At 42.0% G+C, this 20,954-nt stretch overlaps 1 protein-coding gene across 1 annotated transcript; it reads right to left on the reverse strand.

Moving 5' to 3' along the window:
* Positions 1-11,893: 11,893 nt before the first annotated feature.
* LOC106590985 (CD209 antigen-like protein B) lies at positions 11,894-16,541 on the reverse strand. Its single transcript, XM_045712294.1, has 7 exons — positions 16,302-16,541; positions 15,846-15,921; positions 15,627-15,728; positions 14,681-15,541; positions 14,422-14,564; positions 13,161-13,255; positions 11,894-12,743 (listed from the first exon to the last, which is right to left on the reverse strand). The coding sequence occupies exons 2-7, from the start codon at positions 15,904-15,906 to the stop codon at positions 12,596-12,598; spliced, it is 1,410 nt and encodes a 469-aa protein (XP_045568250.1). The 5' UTR covers positions 15,907-15,921; positions 16,302-16,541; the 3' UTR covers positions 11,894-12,595.
* Between the last annotated feature and the right edge of the window lie 4,413 nt (positions 16,542-20,954).

Genomic DNA, 20,954 nt, shown 5'->3' on the forward strand with positions numbered 1-20,954 from the left:
TATACATGTATTTAATCAGTAGAATGAACACATGATACATATGGAACAGAATGTAAGCAAACATAGAACATAGCTGCATTTCAAATGTATTGATAGCTGTAAAAACTTGAATTGTAAAAATTGTTAATATGGTAAAGAAAAAAATATATAAACCACAGTTTAAAGCCTACTAGACCACAGTTCCTCTCCCCTGGGCCTGATGAATGGTGGACACACTACACATAGCTCTGTTGTCTTTAATATATTGATATTTCAACCCTAGCCTACTAGACCACAGTTCCTCTCCCCTGGGCGTGATGAATGGTGAACACACTCCACATAGCTCTGGTGTCTTTAAATATACTGCTCAAAAAAATAAAGGGAACACTTAAACAACACAATGTAACTCCAAGTCAATCACACTTCTGTGAAATCAAACTGTCCACTTAGGAAGCAACACTGATTGACAATACATTTCACATGCTGTTGTGCAAATGGAATAGACAACAGGTGGCAATTATAGGCAATAAGCAAGACACCCCCAATAAAGGAGTGGTTCAGCAGGTGGTGACCACAGACCACTTCTCAGTTCTTATGCTTCCTGGCTGATGTTTTGGTCACTTTTGAATGCTGGCGGTGCTTTCACTCTAGTGGTAGCATGAGACGGAGTCTACAACCCACACAAGTGGCTCAGGTAGTGCAGCTCATCCAGGATGTCACATCAATGCGAGCTGTGGCAAGAAGGTTTGCTGTGTCTGTCAGCGTAGTGTCCAGAGCATGGAGGCGCTACCAGGAGACAGGCCAGTACATCAGGAGACGTGGAGGAGGCCGTAGGAGGGCAACAACCCAGCAGCAGGACCGCTACCTCCGCCTTTGTGCAAGGAGGAGCAGGAGGAGCACTGCCAGAGCCCTGCAAAATGACCTCCAGCAGGCCACAAATGTGCATGTGTCTGCTCAAATGGTCAGAAACAGCCCAACACCATGCAGGACGTTTGGCATTTGCCAGAGAACACCAAGATTGGCAAATTCGCCACTGGCGCCCTGTGCTCTTCACAGATGAAAGCAGGTTCACACTGAGCACGTGACAGACGTGACAGAGTCTGGAGACGCCGTGGAGAACGTTCTGCTGCCTGCAACATCCTCCAGCATGTCCGGTTTGGCGGTGGGTCAGTCATGGTGAGGGGTGACATTTCTTTTTTAGGACATTACATCAAAGTTGGATCAGCCTGTAGTGTGGTTTTCCACTTTAATTTTGAGTGTGACTCCAAATCCAGACCTCCATGGGTTGATAAATTGGATTTCCATTGATTATTTTTGTGTGATTTTGTTGTCAGCACATTCAACTATGTAAAGAAAAAAGTATTTAATAAGATTATTTCTTTCATTCAGATCTAGGATGTGTTGTTTAAGTGTTCCCTTTATATTTTTGAGCAGTGTACATTAATACATCTTTCAATGTAGTTTTTACATTTTGTTTATTTAAAAAATATTTATTACAAAAAACACAAGGAAGGGGTAACATTAAAGTATTAGAACATGAAGGACAAACAATACAGCATCAAGACACTATCAGACATATATCAGTCTTTCCACAACAGAGCCATCCTTATGTGTGAGGGTGTGTGTGCATGATAGTGATATAAAATATATCTCATAGTTTCCTTTTTCATGATCACAATCTTGTGAAACCTGAACCCTCCAAGATCCCTCCCGGAAGAAAAAATTAAAAATACAATTAATTCCATTCCCCACCCCCAAGAACGCGCCAACAACCAAGAGAATGAACTAAAGAGAAAAAAGGAAAAAACTGAAGAAAACAGCAAACAATGCTAAAAAATATAACAAAGTAATACATTTAAAACAAAGGACATCAAGGACAACTGAAATCATAACAGCAATGCCAACTGTTACATGTATGTATGTGTTCTTGTATGTGTTTATTTGAATGAGAGTGTGTGTATATGCATGTGTACAAACACCTGAACGGCATCAGCCTCAGGCAAACTGGCATTAGTTGTAAAAACACTGCCACTTAGTGTCATTCAAATGTACTTTTATTATGTTTTATTTTGACTTTTCTTTTTCCTTTATCTTCTGACCATCATTCTCTCTCTCACACAGCAACTCCACTCCCACTTGTCTCCAATTCTACATACCAACCCTCAGCTTCCCTCAGCTCATCCCATCTATCTCTGCTGGCCACCAACTTCCACACAAAAAATGGAAAACAAACTTGCAGTCCCAGCCGTAAAGGCTAACCGTGTCGTGGAATCCTTACCTGGAGGGCAGGTAGTTTTCCCCGGGTGATGCGTTGTGCAGACCTCACTACCCTCTGGAGAGCCTTACGGTTATGGGCAGAGCAGTTGCCATACCAGGCGGTGATACAGCCCGACAGGATGCTCTCGATTGTGCATCTGTAAACGTTTGTGAGGGTTTTTGGTGACAAAAGCTGAATTTCTTCAGCCTCCTGAGGTTGAAGAGGCGCTGCTGCACCTTCTTCACCACGCTGTCTGTGTGGGTGGACCATTTCAGTTTGTCTGTGATGTGTACACCGAGGAACTTAAAACTTTCCACCCTCTCCACTACTGTCCCGTCGATGTGGATAGGGGGCTGCTCCCTCTGCTGTTTCCTGAAGTCCACAATCATCTCCTTTGTTTTGTTGACATTGAGTGTGAGGTTATTTTCCTGACACCACACTCCGAGGGCCCTCACCTCCTCCCTGTAGGCCGTCTCGTCGTTGTTGGTAATCAAGCCTACCACTGTAGTGTCGTCTGCAAACTTGATGATTGAGTTGGAGGCATGCATGGCCACGCAGTCGTAGGTGAACAGGGAGTACAGGATAGGGCTGAGAACGCACCCTTGTGGGGCCCCAGTGTTGAGGATCAGCGGGGTGGAGATGTTGTTACCTACACTCACCACCTGGGGGCGGCCCGTCAGGAAGTCCAGGACCCAGTTGCACAGGGTGGGATCGAGACCCAGGGTCTCGAGCTTTATGACGAGTTTGGAGGGTACTATGGTGTTAAATGCTGAGCTGTAGTCGATGAACAGCATTCTTACATAGGTATTCCTCTTGTCCAGATGGGTTAGGGCAGTGTGATTGCGATTGCGTCGTCTGTGGACCTATTGGAGTGGGTCTAGGGTGTCAGGTAGGGTGGAGGTGATATGGTCCTTGACTAGTCTCTCAAAGCACTTCATGATGATGGAAGTGAGTGCTACGGGGCGGTAGTCATTTAGCTCAGTTACCTTTGCTTTCTTGAGAACAGGAACAATGGTGGCCCTCTTGAAGCATGTGGGAACAGCAGACTGGGATAAGGATTGATTGAATATGTCCATAAACACACCAGCCAGCTGGTCTGCGCCTGCTCTGAGGACGCGGCTGGGGATGCCATCTGGGCCTGCAGCCTTGCGAGGGTTAACACGTTTAAATGTTTTACTCACGTTGGCTGCAGTGAAGGAGAGCCCGCAGGTTTTGGTAGCGGGCCATGTCAGTGGCCTGTATTGTCCTCAAAGCGAGCAAAGAACTTGTTCAGTCTGTCTGGGAGCAGACATCGTGGTCCGCGATGGGGCTGGTTTTTCGTTTGAAGTCCGTGATTGACTGTAGACTCTGCCGCATACCTCTCATGTCTGAGCCGTTGAATTGTTGCTCCCAGCCTATAGACAGAAACTAAAACAGGAAGCACCCGCGTTCAGGTCTGTTCAACGCTGGTCTGACCAATCGGATTCCACGCTTCAAGATTGCGTCGATCATGTGGACTGGGATATGTTCCGCATAGCGTCGGATAACAACATAGATGTATACGCTGATTCTAAAGCGCGAACCACTGCTTTTAATCATGGCAAGGTGACCGGAAACAAGACCGAATACAAATAGTGTAGCTATTCCCTCCGCAAGGCAATCAAACAAGCTAAGCATCAGTATAGAGACAAAGGTGCAACAAAATGGAGTCGTGGTCAGCTTTTCCGAAAGGAGGGCGGGGGAGGGCCATATATGCATCACGGAAGTTAGAATAACAATGATCTAAGGTTTTGCCAGCCCGGGGTCGCGCAATCGATATGCTGATAGAATTTAGGTAGCCTTGTTTTCAGATTAGCCTTGTTAAAATCCCCAGCTACAATAAATGTAGCCTCAGGTTATTTGGTTTCCAGTTAACATAAAGTCGAATTAAGTTCTTTCAGGGCCGTCGATGTGTCTGCTTGGGGGGGAATATACACGACTGTGATTATGATTGAAGAGAATTCTCTTGGTAGATAATGCGGTCGGCATTTGATTGTGAGGAATTCTAAGTCAGGTGAACAAAAGGACTTGAGTTCCTGTATGTTGTTATCACACCACGTCTCGTTAATCATAAGGTATACACCCCCGCCCTTCTTCTTACCAGAGAGATGCTTGTTTCTGTCAGCGTGATGTGTGAAGAAACCAGGTGGCTGAACCGACTCCGATAGCGTGTCTCGAGTGAGCCATGTTTCCGTGAAACAAAGAACGTTACAGTCTCTTATGTCTCTCTGGAAGGCTTTAAAGGGTATATGTCTGTCGCCAGGTCTCAAACCAATGAAACACTTATAGGAGACTGGAGCCACGCCTGAGGCAGAGTTTTCCACCACAATCAACAAAACACCAAATGATGGAATTTCTCATGGAAGAAAGGTGTCGCATCTAGAGGTCGACCGATTAATCAGAATGGCCGATTAATTAGGGCTGATTTCAAGTTTTCATAACAATCGGAAATCGGTATTTTTTTACGCCGATTTGGCCGAATGTTTTTTTTATTTTTTTATTTTTTTTTACCTTTATTTAACTAGGCAAGTTAGTTAAGGACACATTCTTATTTTCAATGATGGCCTAGGAACGGTGCGTTAACTGCCTTGTTCAGGGGCAGAACGACAGATTTTTACCTTGTCAGCTCGGGGATTCAATCTTGCAATCTTATGGTTAACTAGTCCAATGCTCTAACCACCTGCTTTACATTGCACTCCACGAGGAGCCTGACTGTTACGTGAATGCAGTAAGAAGCCAAGGTAAATTGCTAGCTAGCCTTAAACTTATCTTATAAAAAACAATCAATCATAATCACTAGTTAACTACACATGATTGATGATATTACTAGTTTATCTAGCCTGTCCTGCGTTGCATATAATCGCTTAGGTACACGTTGCTCCAACCATAAACATCAATGCCTTTCTTAACCTCTCTGGCGCAGGTGGGACGAATTCGTCCCACCTACGTAACAGCCACCTGAATTCAGTGGCGCGATTTTTGAATCGTTTGAAATACTATTACTTCAATTTCTCAAACATATGACTATTTTACAGCTATTTAAAGACAAGACTCTCCTTAATCTAACCACACTGTCCGATTTCAAAAAGGCTTTACAACGAAAGCAAAACATTAGATTATGTCAGGAGAGTGCCCAGCCAGAAATAATCAGACACCCATTTTCAAGCTAGCATATAATGTCACAAAAACCCAAACCACAGCTAAATGCAGCACTAACCTTTTATGATCTTCATCAGATGACACACCTAGGACATTATGTTATACAATACATACATGTCTGTTCAATCAAGTTCATATTTATATCAAAAAACAGCTTTTTACATTAGCATGTGACGTTCAGAAAAAGCATACCCCCCGCAAACTTCCGGGGAATTTACTAACAGTTTGCTAAATTACTCACGATAAACGTTCACAAAAAGCATAACAATTATTTTAAGAATTATAGATACATTACTCCTCTATGCACTCGATATGTCCGATTTTAAAATAGCTTTTCGGATGAAGCACATTTTGCAATATTCTAAGTACATAGCCCAGCCATCACGGCTAGCTATTTAGACACCCGGCAAGATTAGCCTTCACCAAAATCATATTTCCTATAAGAAAAATGTTCTTACCTTTCCTGTTCTTCGTCAGAATGCACTCCCAGGACTTCTACTTCAATAACAAATGTAGGTTTGGTCCCAAATAATCCATCGTTATATCCAAATATCCTCTGTTTTGTTCGTGCGTTCTAGACACTATGCGAATGGTAAATAACGGTCGTGCGCGTGGCGCATGGCGTGACAAAAAATGTCTAAATATTCCATTACCGTACTTCGAAGCATGTCAACCGCTGTTTAAAACCAATTTTTATGCCATTTATCTCGTAGAAAAGCGATAATATTCCGACCGGGAATCTGCAATGAGCCTAAACAGCCGAATGAAATTTCTCCACGGGGGCGAATCGTGCACGCGCCTCATTCAATGGGCCTCTGATCGGCCACTTGGAAAAGGGGATCATCTGTTTCAGCCAGAGGCCGCCTCGTATCGTTCAGGTTTTTCCCGGATTCTGAGAGCCTATTGGAGCCCTAGGAATTGTCACGTTACAGCTAAGATCCTTACTCTTCAATAAACAGATGCAAGACGCACGACTCCTTGTCAGACAGGCCACTTCCTGCATGAAACCTTGTCAGGTTTTTGCCTGCCATAGGAGTTCTGTTATACTCACAGACACCATTCAAACAGTTTTAGAAACTTTAGGGTGTTTTCTATCCAAACCTGAACAATAACATGCATATTCTAGCTTCTGAGTTGGTGTAGGAGGCAGTTAAAAATGGGCACATATTTTTTCCAAAATTCTCAATACTGCCCCCTAGCCCTAATTAAAATCGATACACAAGTATATATTTTTAAACCTGCATATTTAGTTAATATTGCCTGCTAACATGAATTTCTTTTAACTAGGGAAAATGTGTCACTTCTCTTGCAAACAGAGTCAGGGTATATGCAGCAGTTTGGGCCGCCTGGCTCGTTGCGAACTGTGAACACTATTTCTTCCTAACAAAGACAGCCGACTTCGCCAAACGGGGATGATTTAACCTGTTGGGGATAGGGGGCAGTATTTGCACGGCCGGATAAAAAACGTACCCGATTTAATCTGGTTACTACTCCTGCCCAGTAACTAGAATATGCATATAATTGTTTGATTTGGATAGAAAAAACCCTAAAGTTTCCAAAACTGTTTGAATGGTGTCTGTGAGTATAACAGAACTCATTTGGCAGGCCAAAACCTGAGAAGATTCCAAACAGGAAGCGCTCTCTCTGACCATTTCATGGCCTTCTTGATCATCTCTAACCAAAACAGGGGATCTCTGGCATGACATGACATTTTCTAACGCTCCCATAGGCTCTCAGAAGGCGCCAGAAAGATGAATGGTGGCTTTGCAGGCCCTGGCTGAAAAAACATTAGCGCATTTTGATAGTGGTCAATCAGAGGACAATGAGACTGGAAGCGCGTGCACGAGCCGACACCATGTTTACTTTCTCTCTCTTTGAACGAAAACAACGACTCCCGGTCGGAATATTATCGCTTTTTTACGAGAAAAATAGCATAAAAATTGATTTTAAACAGCGGTTGACATGCTTCGAAGTACGGTAATGGAATATTTAGAATTTTTTTGTCACGAAGCGCGTCGGGCGCGTAACCCTTTGTCACCCTTGGATAGTGTCTTAAACGCATACGAACAAAACGCCGCTATTTGGATATAACTATGGATTATTTGGGACCAAACCAACATTTGTTATTGAAGTAGAAGTCCTGGGAGTGCATTCTGACGAAGAACAGCAAAGGTAATCAAACTTTTCTAATAGTAAATCGGAGTTTTATGTGAACGTTTATCGTGAGTAATTTAGTAAATTCAACGGAAGTGTTCGGTGGGAATGCTAGTCACATGCTAGTCACATGCTAATGTAAAAAGCTGGTTTTTGATATAAATATGAACTTGATTGAACAAAACATGCATGTATTGTATAACATAATGTCCTAGGATTGTCATCTGATGAAGATCATCAAAGGTTAGTGCTGCATTTAGCTGTGGTTTAGATTTATGTGACATTATATGCTAGCTTGAAAAATGGGTGTCTGATTATTTCTGGCTGGGTACTCTGCTGACATAATCTAATGTTTTGCTTTCGTTGTAAAGCCTTTTTGAAATCGGACAGTGTGGTTAGATTAACCTGTTATGGCTAGGGGGCAGTATTTTCACGGCTGGATAAAAAACGTACCCGATTTAATCTGGTTACTACTCCTGCCCAGTAACTAGAATATGCATATAATTATTGGCTTTGGATAGAAAACACCCTAAAGTTTCTAAAACTGTTTGAATGGTGTCTGTGAGTATAACAGAACTCATATGGCAGGCCAAAATCTGAGAAGGTTTCATTCCGGAAGTGGCCTGTCTGACAAGGTGTCGTTCTTCTTGTCTCTGTTTATTGAAGAGTGAGGATCTTAGCTGTCCCGTGACACTTCCTACGGCTGCCATAGGTTCTCAGAAGGCGGCAAAAAGCGGAATCGTGGCTTTGCAGGCTCTGGCTGAAACAAAGTAGCGCGTTTGGGTAGTGGCTGGTTACAGTACTGTGAGACTCAGGCTCGTGCCCGCGTCGACCGAAAGGTTTGTTTTCATTCCTCTGTTTAGCTAAATGGACATTCCCGGTCGGAATATTATCGCTTTTTTTACGAGAAAAATGGCATAAAAATGGATTTTTAACAGCGGTTGACATGCTTTGAAGTACGGTAATGGAATATTTAGATTTTTTTTGTCACGAATTGCGCCATGCGCACGACCCTTCTTTACCATTCGGATAGTGTCTGGGACGCACGAACAAAACGCCGCTATTCGGATATAATGATGGATTATTTTGGACCAAACCAACATTTGTTATTGAAGTAGCAGTCCTGGGAGTGCATTCTGACGAAGACAACAAAAGATAATCAAACTTTTATAATAGTAAATCTGATTTTGGTGAAGGCTAAACCTGCCGGGTGTCTAAATAGCTAGCCCTGTGATGCCGGGCTATCTACTGAGAATATTTCAAAATGTGCTTTTACGCGAAAAGCTATTTTAAAATCGGACATATCGAGTGCATAGTGGAGTTCTGTATCTATAATTCTTAAAATAATTGTTATGCTTTTTGTGAACGTTTATCGTGAGTAATTTAGTAAATTTTTTGTAAATTCACCGGAAGTTTGCGGGGGGAATGCTAGTTCTGAACGTCACATGCTAATGTAAAAAGCTGGTTTTTGATATAAATATGAACTTGATTGAACAAAACATGCATGTATTGTATAACATAATGTCCTAGGTGTGTCATCTGATGAAGATCATCAAAGTTTAGTGCTGCATTTAGCTGTCTTCTGGGTTTTTGTGACATTATATGCTAGCTTCAAAAATGGGTGTCTGATTATTTCTGGCTGGGTACTCTGCTGACATAATCTAATGTTTTGCTTTCGTTGTAAAGCCTTTTTGAAATCGGACAGTGTGGTTCGATTAACGAGAGTCTGGTCTTTAAAATGGTGTAAAATAGTCATATGTTTGAGATATTGAAGTAATAGCATTTCTAAGGTATTTGAATAACGCGCCACAGGATTCCACTGGCTGTTTCGTGGACATTCTGGACGGGGCACTGTCGCCGGACACTCTGGACGGGCCACTGTCGCTGGACACTCTGGACGGGGCACTGTTGTCGGAAGCTCTGGACGGGGACTGCGCACTGAAGGCCTGATGCGTGGGGCTGGCTTAGGAGGCGCCAGACTCGGGACTCGCACCACAGTGCTAGTGCGAGGAGCAGGAGCAGGACGAGCTGGACTGGGCTGACGCACTGGAGGCCTGGTGCGTGGGGCTGGTACTGGAGGTACCAGACTGGAGACACGCACCCCAAGGCTAGTGCGAGGAGCGGGAACAGGACGTACTGGACTGGGCAGACAAACTGGAGGCCTGGTGCGTGGTGCTGGCTTTGGAGGCGCCAGACTAGAGACACGCACCTCAGGGCTAGTGCGAGGAGCAGGAACTGGATACACCGGGCCATGAGTAGGCACTGGAGGTCTGGAGCGCACCGCCTGCACAACCCGTCCTGGCTGGATGGCAACAGTAGCCCTGCACGAGCGGAGTGCTGGCACAGGGCGAACTGGGCTGTGCAGAGGCCTGATGGCTGCCGTGCGTAGAGCAGGCGTTGGGTAGCCTGGGCCTAGGAGGCGCACTGGTGGCCAGAAATGCTGCGCAGGCATCCTCCTTCCAGGCTGGATGCCCACTCTAGCACGGCACTTGCGAGGGGCTGGGATCGCTCCCACCGGACTGTGCATGCGCATGGGCGAGATCGTGCGCACTTCCGCATAGACCGGCGCTCTTCTGATCCGCTGCTCCCCATAATAAGCACGGGGAGTTGGCTCAGGTCTACTGCCTGCCCTAGCCAATCTCCCCGTGTGCCCCCCCCCAAAAAATTATTGGGGCTGCGTCTCAGGCTTCCTTGCGAGCCGTGTCCCAGCATAGCGTTTTCTGTCCTCTCCAGCCTTCCTCCATGGTCCCTCTCCCGCTAGTATCTGCTCCCAAGTCCAAAACTCCTTATAGCTCTGCTGCTGCTCCTTCCTCCGATGCTTGGTCCGTTTGTGGTGGGTAGTTCTGTCACGGGTGTCATAGGGATTGGACCAAAATGCAGCGGGAACGTATAAACTCATCTTCTTAATTTATTTAAAGAAGGAAAAACACAAGAAACACGTATACAAAAACAACAAATGACACTAAACAGTCCTGTCAGGTGCACAGACACAAAACAGGAGACAACTACCCACAAATCCCATAGAAATACACCCCTCTTAAATAGGACCTTCAATTAGAAGCAACAAGGAGCAGCTTCTTCCAATTGAAGGTCAACCCAATAAACACCACATAGAAATAGACATACTAGAACTAACATAGAAAAACATAACACAGAACATTTCCCAACAAACCCCGAAACACTCTAAACAAACACCCCCTGGACGTGACAATACAGATCCAGACCTGATGGACACCGTTGATACATTCAATCCTGAGGAGCCGGAACTTCATGAGACTATATTCAATGTTTAGAGACTGTTTATTCAATATTTAGAGACTGTTTATTCAATGAAGATCATGATAAACAATCCTGAACAGAAGAGTTATGATTGTGTAGTATTAAACAGCCATCGATGAGTAGAAGATGTATATACATGTAATGGTTTGATTAAGTATGGTTTTATTTTCTAATAAAAAAGTGAAGCATCAGTGTGTAACATTTAGTTATAGGGTAGATTTGTTAATATTGAAATACTTGGATGTAGGCCTAGGATGGTCATTGATGTGTATCGAAGGAAAATACATGTATTGATTTTGTTTATTTTTATGTAACATTTGTGTTTACCATAGAGTTGGATGAATCAGTGTGAATTATTGAGTCATTAAGGGTGGATTGTTGCATGAGATTTCTGCTTGAGTGTAAATGATTAAATAATTCTATCCTGAATTTAGGGAAATGGTCTATATAGCCTGTAGAACGAGTAACTAATAGGGTTAAGCATAAGTCTCAGGAGATTGACAAGGATGAGAGAAGAATTGGGGGCTGTGTGTGTCACAAATGTTGAAGCCGTGTTGAAGAGACCAAACTGCATGCGGAATGTGGATACTCATCTTTTAATATAATTAAGTAAGGTATACACAGAAAACAATAAACACTCACGACAGGCTAACAGGCTACTTACGAACAAAACTAATAGCAGTGTTAACTCAACCACCCACAACCCCAAGTGACAAACATACTCCTAATTATATGACTCCCAATCAGGAACAACGAAAACCAGCTGTCCCTGATCGGGAGCCACACAGACCCACATAGAAACACAACACCCAGAACACACATACACAGACATACTCTGCCACGTCCTGACCAAAAACGACATAACAACACCCTCTGCTGGTCAGGACGTGACAGTGTGTGTCACGACTTCTACCGAAGTTGATGCCCCTCCTTGTTCGGGTGGTGTTCGGCGATCGACGTCACCTGCCTTTGATCAGTTTTTCATTTTCCATTGGTTTTGTCTGGTCTCTTTACACACCTGTTTCATATCCCAGTAATTACATGTTGTGTATTTAACCCTCTGCTTCCCCTCATTTCTCTGTGGGTGATTGTTTGTTTGTTATGTACGTGTTGTTTCTGTATCGGTGTGCGACGGGTTATTGTTTTACCAGATTATTTTTCTACGTTGGTTTTGGAAATAAATACTCAATTTTTAACCACTCTGTTTTCTCCTGCGCCTGACTTCCCTGCCACCTACATACACGGACTATGACAGTGGGTTTGTTTAAACATCAAGAACTGTTAAACTGTGGTTAACCTGACCTAGCTTGAACCCTCCAGATTTCCCTAATCTCAGAGTACTAAAAATGTCGGCAGGATCAGGAGTTACGGTTTTGAGAGTTCTGAGGAAGAGGACAATTAACTCTTGATGTTAGTGTGTAATGTGTGTACGTAAGTGAGGAGCCTGGTATATAATGATGTTCTGTAAAATAGACGGCAGAACGTTCTCTGAATAAACTGCACAATACCTTTTGCAGAAAGCTGAGTCCTTGCCTAATTATTATTAACCCAGTGTCTTACAAAACTTGGGGATTAGTCGAGGCTTATTGATTGGTAATTAATAGCATTGGGATTCGAAAATTCCCGTAACAGACATGAATACATCTTTCAATGTAGTTACAAATAGAAACAAAAACAGGTTCAGCCTAACACAGTGAAAACCAGTTCAACTCCATAAGATATGGGCATACATTAGCTATTATAATTAGACTACGGTGTGAATGGTTTTTCACACACCCAGTAACTTGAAGTACATGTTGCAGCCTTCCAACTCTTCAGTGGGTCTGATGCCGTCTGTGAGATCTCAACACAAGTCACCTTGTCATTCAAGTTATTTGGTTCCCCTTCCATCCAATAGCTATAAACAACACAGAGAATCAAAGTTGAAAATCATCCAATACAACATAGAGAATCAGACGGTTAACCTAGTCCCCAGGATCAGTTGTTACCATTCTACATAGAGAATCAGACAGTTAACCTAGTCCCCAGGATCAGTTGTTACCATTCTACATAGAGAATCAGATAGTTAACCTAGTCCCCAGGATCAGTTGTTACCATTCTACATAGAGAATCAGACAGTTAACCTAGTCCCCAGGATCAGTTGTTACCATTCTACAGAGAGAACCAGGCAGTTAACCTAGTCCCCAGGCTCAGTTGTTACCATTCTACAGAGGGAGAGAGAGAGCTAGCTGAGGATGAGATTATCTGACTGTAAAAAGTCATTTATTACAGCATAAAAATGAGTGTAAAAGTCCTCCAGAACCTGTTCACTCACGTAGGTTTAAATGGTGTGTTGTCAACCCACTGCCAGATTCCATCTTTTTTAAGTGCACCAATCCAGACATTCTTCTTAAATCCATGGATAAATATCTATAATATAATTATTGGAGAAAAATAATGGTCAATAGTTAATCTCCACAGCAGAGAAACACTTTTACATTTTATAATTAATAGTAGTAGTAGTCTAATAGTAGTAGTAGTAGTAGTAGTATAATGTAGTCAGCCTGGTCACTAGAAATACAAGGTGATTTAGGATTCTTGAAAAGGTCCTGAGTACTTCCATATATTCCTTCCTCAGTGCTCACTAAAACAATACCAAACTGTTGCAGAACACTGGTGCAAACTCATGATGCCCAGAGGGCTCAGACCACACAGACCAAGCACTCTGCTCTGATGACTGCACCACGGCAGTTCACAATGCTCTAGCAAGCTGGGAGAGTACTTGACGGAAACAGAGCGTTGTGTTTAATCATTTTTGTTTTAAGCCTTCCCCAACCCATAGCCCAAACCTTAACCCCTAACCGTAACCATTTGAATTGTTTTGGTTTTAATCCTGTAACCACACAGAATTAAACCTGTTACCACACAGAATTAACCCTGTTACCACACAGAATGAACACTGTTACCACACAGAATTAACCCTGTAACCATCCAGAATTAACCCTGTAACCACACAGAATTAACACTGTAACCACGCAGAATTAGCCCTGTAACCACACAGAATTAAACCTGTTAGCACACAGAATTAACACTGTTACCACACAGAATTAACCCTGTAACAACACAGAATTAAACCTGTAACCACACAGAATTAAACCCTGTTACCACACAGAATTAACCCTCTATCCACACAGAATTAACCCTGTTACCACACAGAATTAACACTGTAACCACACAGAATTAACCCTGTAACCACACAGAATTAACCCTGTAGTCACACAGAATTAACCCTGTAACCACGCTGAATGAATGCATAAAAAATTGACTTTCATCCAGATTAGGTTGAATTTCGAAGTGAAACTATTAGATCAAGTTGCAGCCTCAGCTACTTTACTGTAGTATAATTAGAGATATCATCTCAAGCACACTTGTTTGCTGACAGGAAGTATTTTTTTAAATAAATTGACAGTGACATGAACATTAGTGATACAATTGGTTACACATTTTGAATACTAGTCAGAGAAGTAGATAATAATAATAATAATAATAATAATGAAAAAGTAGTATTATAGTATTACTAATGTATTATCTATTACCTGTTCTTCTCTGCTGTTTATAATAACATCATCTGCACCCATTGCTCTGCACGCCTTCTGACCTCCCCCGCCTGTGTCCATCGTGGAGGAGACAAAGTAACAGCTGGTGCCAAACTTCCACCATCCGTCCAGACAGGGTTTCTCTGAAATAAACTCAACAGAGCAGCAGGCATTTAAAAGTCTACAAATATATTGCATCTCTTCTAAGTATGAAATAAAATTGTACTTTTAAATTAAGAAAATTAAAGACTGCACTCACGATAGAACCTAAGCCTGTTCTGTAGCTGGTCTCTCTCAGAGGCCGTGGTATTTAGACTGTTCTGTAACTGGTCTCTCTCAGTGGTCCTGGTATTTAGACTGTTCTGTAACTGGTCTCTCTCAGTGGTCCTGGTATTTAGACTGTTCTGTAACTGGTCTCTCTCAGTGGTCCTGGTATTTAGACTGTTCTGTAACTGGTCTTTCTCTGTGGTCCTGGTATTTAGATTATTCTGCAACTGGTCTCTCTCCCGAGCTATTGTGGTGAGAGTATTCTGCAACTGGTCTTTCGCCTTAGTTTTGGTTGTGAGACTATTCTGTAGCTGTTTTTTCTCTGTTGTCCTGGTATTTAGACTATTCTGCAACTGGTCTCTCTCTGTAGTCCTGGTATTTAGACTATTCTGCAACTGGTCTCTCTCCCGAGTTATTGTGGTGAGAATATTCTGCAACTGTTCCTTCTCCTTGGTTTTGGTTGTGAGACTATTCTGTAGCAGATTTTTCTCTGTGGTCCTGATATTTAGACTATTCTGCAACTGGTCTCTCTCTTTGGTCCTTGAGTTAAGACTATTCTGTAATTGCTCCCTTTCAGCAGTCATAACTTTAAGACTATTTTGCTGCTGGTCCCTGTCTTTGGTCCTTGTGGTGAGACTATTATGTAGCTGGTCTCTCTCTTTAGTCAGGGTGTTGTAACTGTTCTGTAGCTGGTCTCTCTCTTTAGTCAAGGTGTTGTAACTGCTCTGTAGCTGGTCTCCCTCTTTTGTCAAGTTATTATAACTGGTTGGTTGCTGATCTCCTTCTTTAGTCAGAAGGGTGTAACTGTCCTGTTGGTCTCTCTCTGTTGAGCAGTGATGATCAATGACACCATCTGTAAAAGGGAAAAGTTGATCAATTATTCAAATATGTGTAACTATCACACCATTGAAGTTTACAAAACAACATTATAAACTTACAGTAGACAGACAGGCCTATGATCCCAGCCAATAGGAGAACACACAGCAGCCCCAGACACACTGCAGCAACTCCAGAGGGTCTCTTCCACCACTGAAAATTATCTGAATCACAGGGAAATATCATGTAAGAGATTTGAACTCATTCTGGTGTTGATAAAATACTTATATCATCCAGGATGTTAAGGAACAAAAGCTGTGTGCTTGTATTTGAATTGATACCTGAAAATGTAACACTGGGCTTGTTGGGAGACGTGTCATCATCAATATCCATGGTCTGCATTGTTGGATTCTCCACCTGTGTTTGTATAGATTGTCTCTTACATTTCTAGAAGTCAAATGCTATATTTTCCTCTGTTACTTCAGCTCTAGTGTAGGTTTGTATCTGTGTCTTAAGTATCATCAAGTCAAATACTTGAGGTCACTTGACTTAGCTTACCCAGTACAAAGGAAACAATAGGATAGTCCCAAGCGCAAACTCTACCCAACTAGCAACACATGCACAGTGGTCAAGCTAAATCAAGCACACTTCAGTATTTGACATAGTTATGTACTTTTGCCCAGTTACGGTTCACCTGCTTCGTCCCCCAGAGACACTAACATAATACATAAGAATGAGACAATAAACACACCTCATAAAATGATGATATCTGGTGTAATATGAAAAATAAATCTTACCACAGTCTTTGAGAGTTAAAAACGGATGCATTCAAAATGTTATATTGGTTTGTTAAGACGAACTTAACGAGATGTACTAAATGAGGATGAAATGTAAGATCGGAGGAACGTGTCCACATGTTTTTTATAGTCTGAATGACCCCACCTTTCGTGTCAACATCAGCATATCCTTTAAATTATTTGTCCAAACAATTATGAACTAATGTACCACTGGATGGTAGGTTCAGATACAAGGTAACATGTGGTTAACAGGCAGTAAGTAGAGCTCAAGTCAAACTGAAAGTTCAAGCTACAGAATGCTGCATGGTACTGTTTCATTTCCCCTCTCTCTCAAGCACATAAGCTATAGGGGTCAAAGGTAAACTTTAGGTTAAAATGAATGGTTGAATGTTCAGCTACTCCAAAATTCTAAAGCGTAGAACACTTGGAAGGCTGAATATCAAAATGTGTCTATACCTTATTTAACCTATTGTATGGTTGATTGCTTAATTTATAGCAACTTGGTAGCCTATTCTAGGGTTGTTAGCTTAATTTAGAGTTGCTCGTTAGCGTAATTTACATTTCTGGTGGGTTGATTTGTATCTAAAAGCGGGAGCCCTGCCAGTAAGGCCGGTGAGCAACTCTGCTGTCTCACTGTCCAAATCATTTTGGAGAGCCACCTGCCATCTGAATGTTGTTGCTAACTGGTTAGCTAGCCTGTTGTAGTCACCTGCCTGCTGAATGTTATTGCTAACTGGTTAGTTAGCCTGTTGTAGAGCCACCTGCCTGCTGAATATTGTTGCTAACTGGGTAGCTAGCCTGTTGTAGAGCCACCTGCCTGCTGAGTGCTTGTTGCTAACTGGGTAGCTAGCTTGTTGTAGAGCCACCTGCCTGCTGAGTGCTTGTTGCTAACTGGGTAGCTAGCCTGTTGTAGAGCCACCTGCCCTGCTGAGTGCTTGTTGCTAACTGGGTAGCTAGCCTGTTGTAGACCCACCTGCCTGCTGAATGTTGTTGCTAACTAGGCAGCTAGCCTGTTGTAGATCCACCTGCCTACCGAGTGATTGTTGCTAACTGGGTAGCTAGCCTGTTGTAGAGCCACCTGCGTGCTGAGTGCTTGTTGCTAAATGGGTAGCTAGCCTGTTGTAGAGCCACCTGCCTACTGAGTGCTTGTTGCTAAATGGGTAGCTAGCCTGTTGTAAGGCCTTGTAGGTCCTACTGTAGGTCAACCAAGATCATGTGGTTTACAAGAAACTGTATAGGACTTTAAGAAGTCACATGGTACCACCTTGGAGTGTTAGGTGGATTCCTTCTTATTACCCTGACACAGCTCCTCCACTTCTCCTTTTCTCACACCAAACTTTCATATTTTCATCTTTCACTTACTTCTCTTTTTCTCTCTAGTTTCTGTAGAATATTTAGACGGATGTAAAACCTGAAGAAAGTGCTGTATCAGCAGACTCAAGCCAGGGCCCATATTTATCAAACGTCTCAGCGCAGGAGTTCTGATCTAGGATCTGTTTATCCTTTTTTATCATAATGAATAAGGTAATGTGGACAGGAAGGACTTGAACCCAGGTCAGTATTCCTGAGATGGTTGATCTCTAGATCTGCATTTGATTTGCATTGAGTCCAGGTTTGGGTTTATTTCACTGAAGAAGATTCCCTGCACTGTCATTCACACAGAACACATTATTTCACAAAACATCTCTTTGAAAGTACGGTATAGACACATTTTGGTATTGAGTCTTTCAGGTTTTCTAACTTTAGGGACTTTTGGAGTAGCAGAATATTCAACCATTCATAACCCCAGGTTTGGTGCTTGAGAGACGGGGTTGTGAAACACTTCAGTGCCGCAGTCTGCAACTTGAACTTTCAGTTGGACTTGAGCTTGACTGTAAACTTTAGTTGTACTTCCTGCCTTTTTCCAACCACCCACACGTTCTGTTGTTGTCACATGTTGTATCTGAACCTACCAGGCAGTGGTACATCAGTTCATTATTGTTTGGTCTATCTTAATAATGCTCAATCACTACTATTGTGTTGTTTGTCTTAACAACAAGCCAATGTAACATATATGGATGAATGCATTTTCACTCTCAAAGACCTCTCAAAGATTTATGTTCCTCATTTCACATGATATGATAATTTAATGGATTGTCTGATTGTTATGTAATGTGTTTGTGGTTCTGGGGGACTGAGCAGGGGGTGATAAAATAACATGCCAGTGGAATTGAAAGAAAGTAATCCAACTAGAGCGATGCAGACCATGGATATTGATGATGACACCTATGCTGACAAGCCCAGAAAAATGTTTCAATGCAAGTCCAGACAAACGTATAGACAGATGTATAGTGTGGTGGTTAATTTCTGTATTACCAAATGAGGAGAGACAAACTTAACACACACCAGTCAGAGTTATACTTAAACTACATATTTAATGATAAGAGCTTTGCAATAGCAATGACTTTCAACAATTCCCTATTTCTAATGAACCGTTGAGAGTGACAACACAATGGCTACTGAGCTCTTTTATAACCAAGATGCACCCCTTTCAACCTACATGACGAACAGCAGATACATAGAATGGTCACAAGGTTAAGATTTGTATGAAAGATATCTATAATACATAGCAGACAGCATCTGCTATGTCAACAGTTTTCATTGTATAGACCAGTGTCTGGTCCTCCTACTCCAAACTGGAACCATTAGCTCATGTACTCTGGAATGCTCTTTAGGTTTTATCACCCAAAGACATCGTAAATCTCCTCTGTCAGTGCTATCTCATAGAGGCCCATCCTCAGTAAAACACACACAATAGTTAACAGAATACTCTATTCTGTCGAATAAAACAACCATTATAATGCAATACATGCATTATAACATAATCTTGCAATTTCCATGACAATAGACAGAAACACACACAGACACTTTCTCATTTCATAAGTAGAATGAACACGTGGTCCATATACAACGGCTGTCATTTAAATGTATTGATATCTGTAAAAACTAAATGAAAACAGTTTTTGGTTAAATTGTTATCACACCATAATGTTAAATATTGATATTTCAACATGCTATACATGACGTCAGAGCTCAGGGTCTCACAGATCTGTATGGATTTTGACAGACAGCTGTTCTGAAATTGACCCCAATCGTGCATTCTGCTTATTAAATGGATCTGAATTTCCCATTTGAGTCTTATGTACCATTTCCAAGATAGTTTTCTGTACATTTTATAAAAGTACAGCCTCAAAATTTCAAAATGGTATATCATACACTGCAGTTGAGGGAGACATTAGGAAGTTATGCTTATTTGATATGTGATAAACTTGTTATTCCACCTTGTAGACAAGTACCACAAGTACCAGAAAAAATATATAATTTGATTAAAGATGTATGTATGCTCTACTACTAAGTGTCCCGTGTGGCTCACTTGGTAGAGCATGGTGTTTGCAACGCCAGGGTTGTGGGTTCGATTCCCATGGGGGACCAGTATGGAGAACAAAAATGTATGAAATGTATGCACTCACTACTGTAAGTCGCTCTGGATAAGACCGTCTGCTAAATGATGTAAAATGTAAAATGTGTTGTAATGTACTAATACTATAGTAACCAGTGTTTCACTTCAAAATGGTGTCAGTTATACGTTGACAACGCACTGTTTAAAAAAAGGACAGATTGAACAGATAGAAACTAATGATGTATATAAACCCGGATTGCTGATTCTATGTATTGGCCAATGAGAGACTTTGAAGCTACCGGTCGGCCATACTGGCACTCCTCAGTAGGAGCAGTCTACATAGGAATTAATGGAGTTAAACAGTATTTCTATTTTTTATTTCAAGGACCAAATTACATGTATTTAAGTATTTCTTTGTTGTAGTGGGAACAGTAACATTAGTACTCTCAAATACATTTTAAGGTATGTTTTTATATAAATGGGTTAGCTAACAACTTCACAAAAACAATGTCCGTGCTTCCATGGGAAAGAGGTCAGACTATAGTCTTCCTAAAGAGCATGAAGAAAGCCCAATACACACTGTTCCTATTGGACGGTTGAGTAACTTAGAGATTCTTGAAAACATTGATGTCTTTTTGGCACACTTGTCTCTGGAGTAAAAAGGCAACATTGTTGCACTGCTTTAAAAATATCAGGGTTTATTCTCAGATGTACCAACTCAGACACATATACTGAAGCATGACATTGATGTTGTGGACTCTGCCCCAATCAAACAACATGTCTATTGAGTGAACCCTGAAAAGAGAGAGAAGCTCCACAGTGAGGTAGAGTTCATGTTTGAGCACGGCATTGCAGAACACGACAACAGTTCGTGGAATTCACCCTGTATATATTCGGATGGGTCTCTGCTGTTTTGTTCCAATTTTTGGAAACTCAATGCTGTTAGTAAGTATGACTCGTACCCTTTTCCCAGGGTCGATGATTGTGTGGACAGTGTTGGCGCGGCTAAATACGTTAGAGAGTTGGATCTGCTGAAGGGATATTAGCAGGTCCTTCTAACTCAAAGATTTGTCTGCTTTTTGGCACTCCTGATGGTTTGTTTTCCTACCTTTGTCTTCTGTTCAGGTTACGAAATGCTAAGACTCTTTTGGTCTCTGCACCGGTGCCAGCTGCTGCGGATTTCATCGTCCATTTGCTTTGTACACTGATGCCAG

Source organism: Salmo salar, unplaced genomic scaffold (genome assembly GCF_905237065.1).
Source record: "Salmo salar unplaced genomic scaffold, Ssal_v3.1, whole genome shotgun sequence".
Taxonomy (NCBI): domain Eukaryota; kingdom Metazoa; phylum Chordata; class Actinopteri; order Salmoniformes; family Salmonidae; genus Salmo; species Salmo salar.

Bases quoted from the DNA above. Each gene is read 5' to 3' on its own strand.
- LOC106590985 (XM_045712294.1), bottom strand. From the start codon at position 15,906: ATGCAGACCATGGATATTGATGATGACACGTCTCCCAACAAGCCCAGT. The intron at 14,565-14,680 runs GTGAGTGCAGTC...AGTTTATTTCAG, and splicing joins GAACAGGCTTAGGTTCTATC to AGAAACCCTGTCTGGACGGA. The intron at 12,744-13,160 runs GTGAGTGAACAG...TGTTGTTTATAG, and splicing joins AACACACCATTTAAACCTAC to CTATTGGATGGAAGGGGAAC.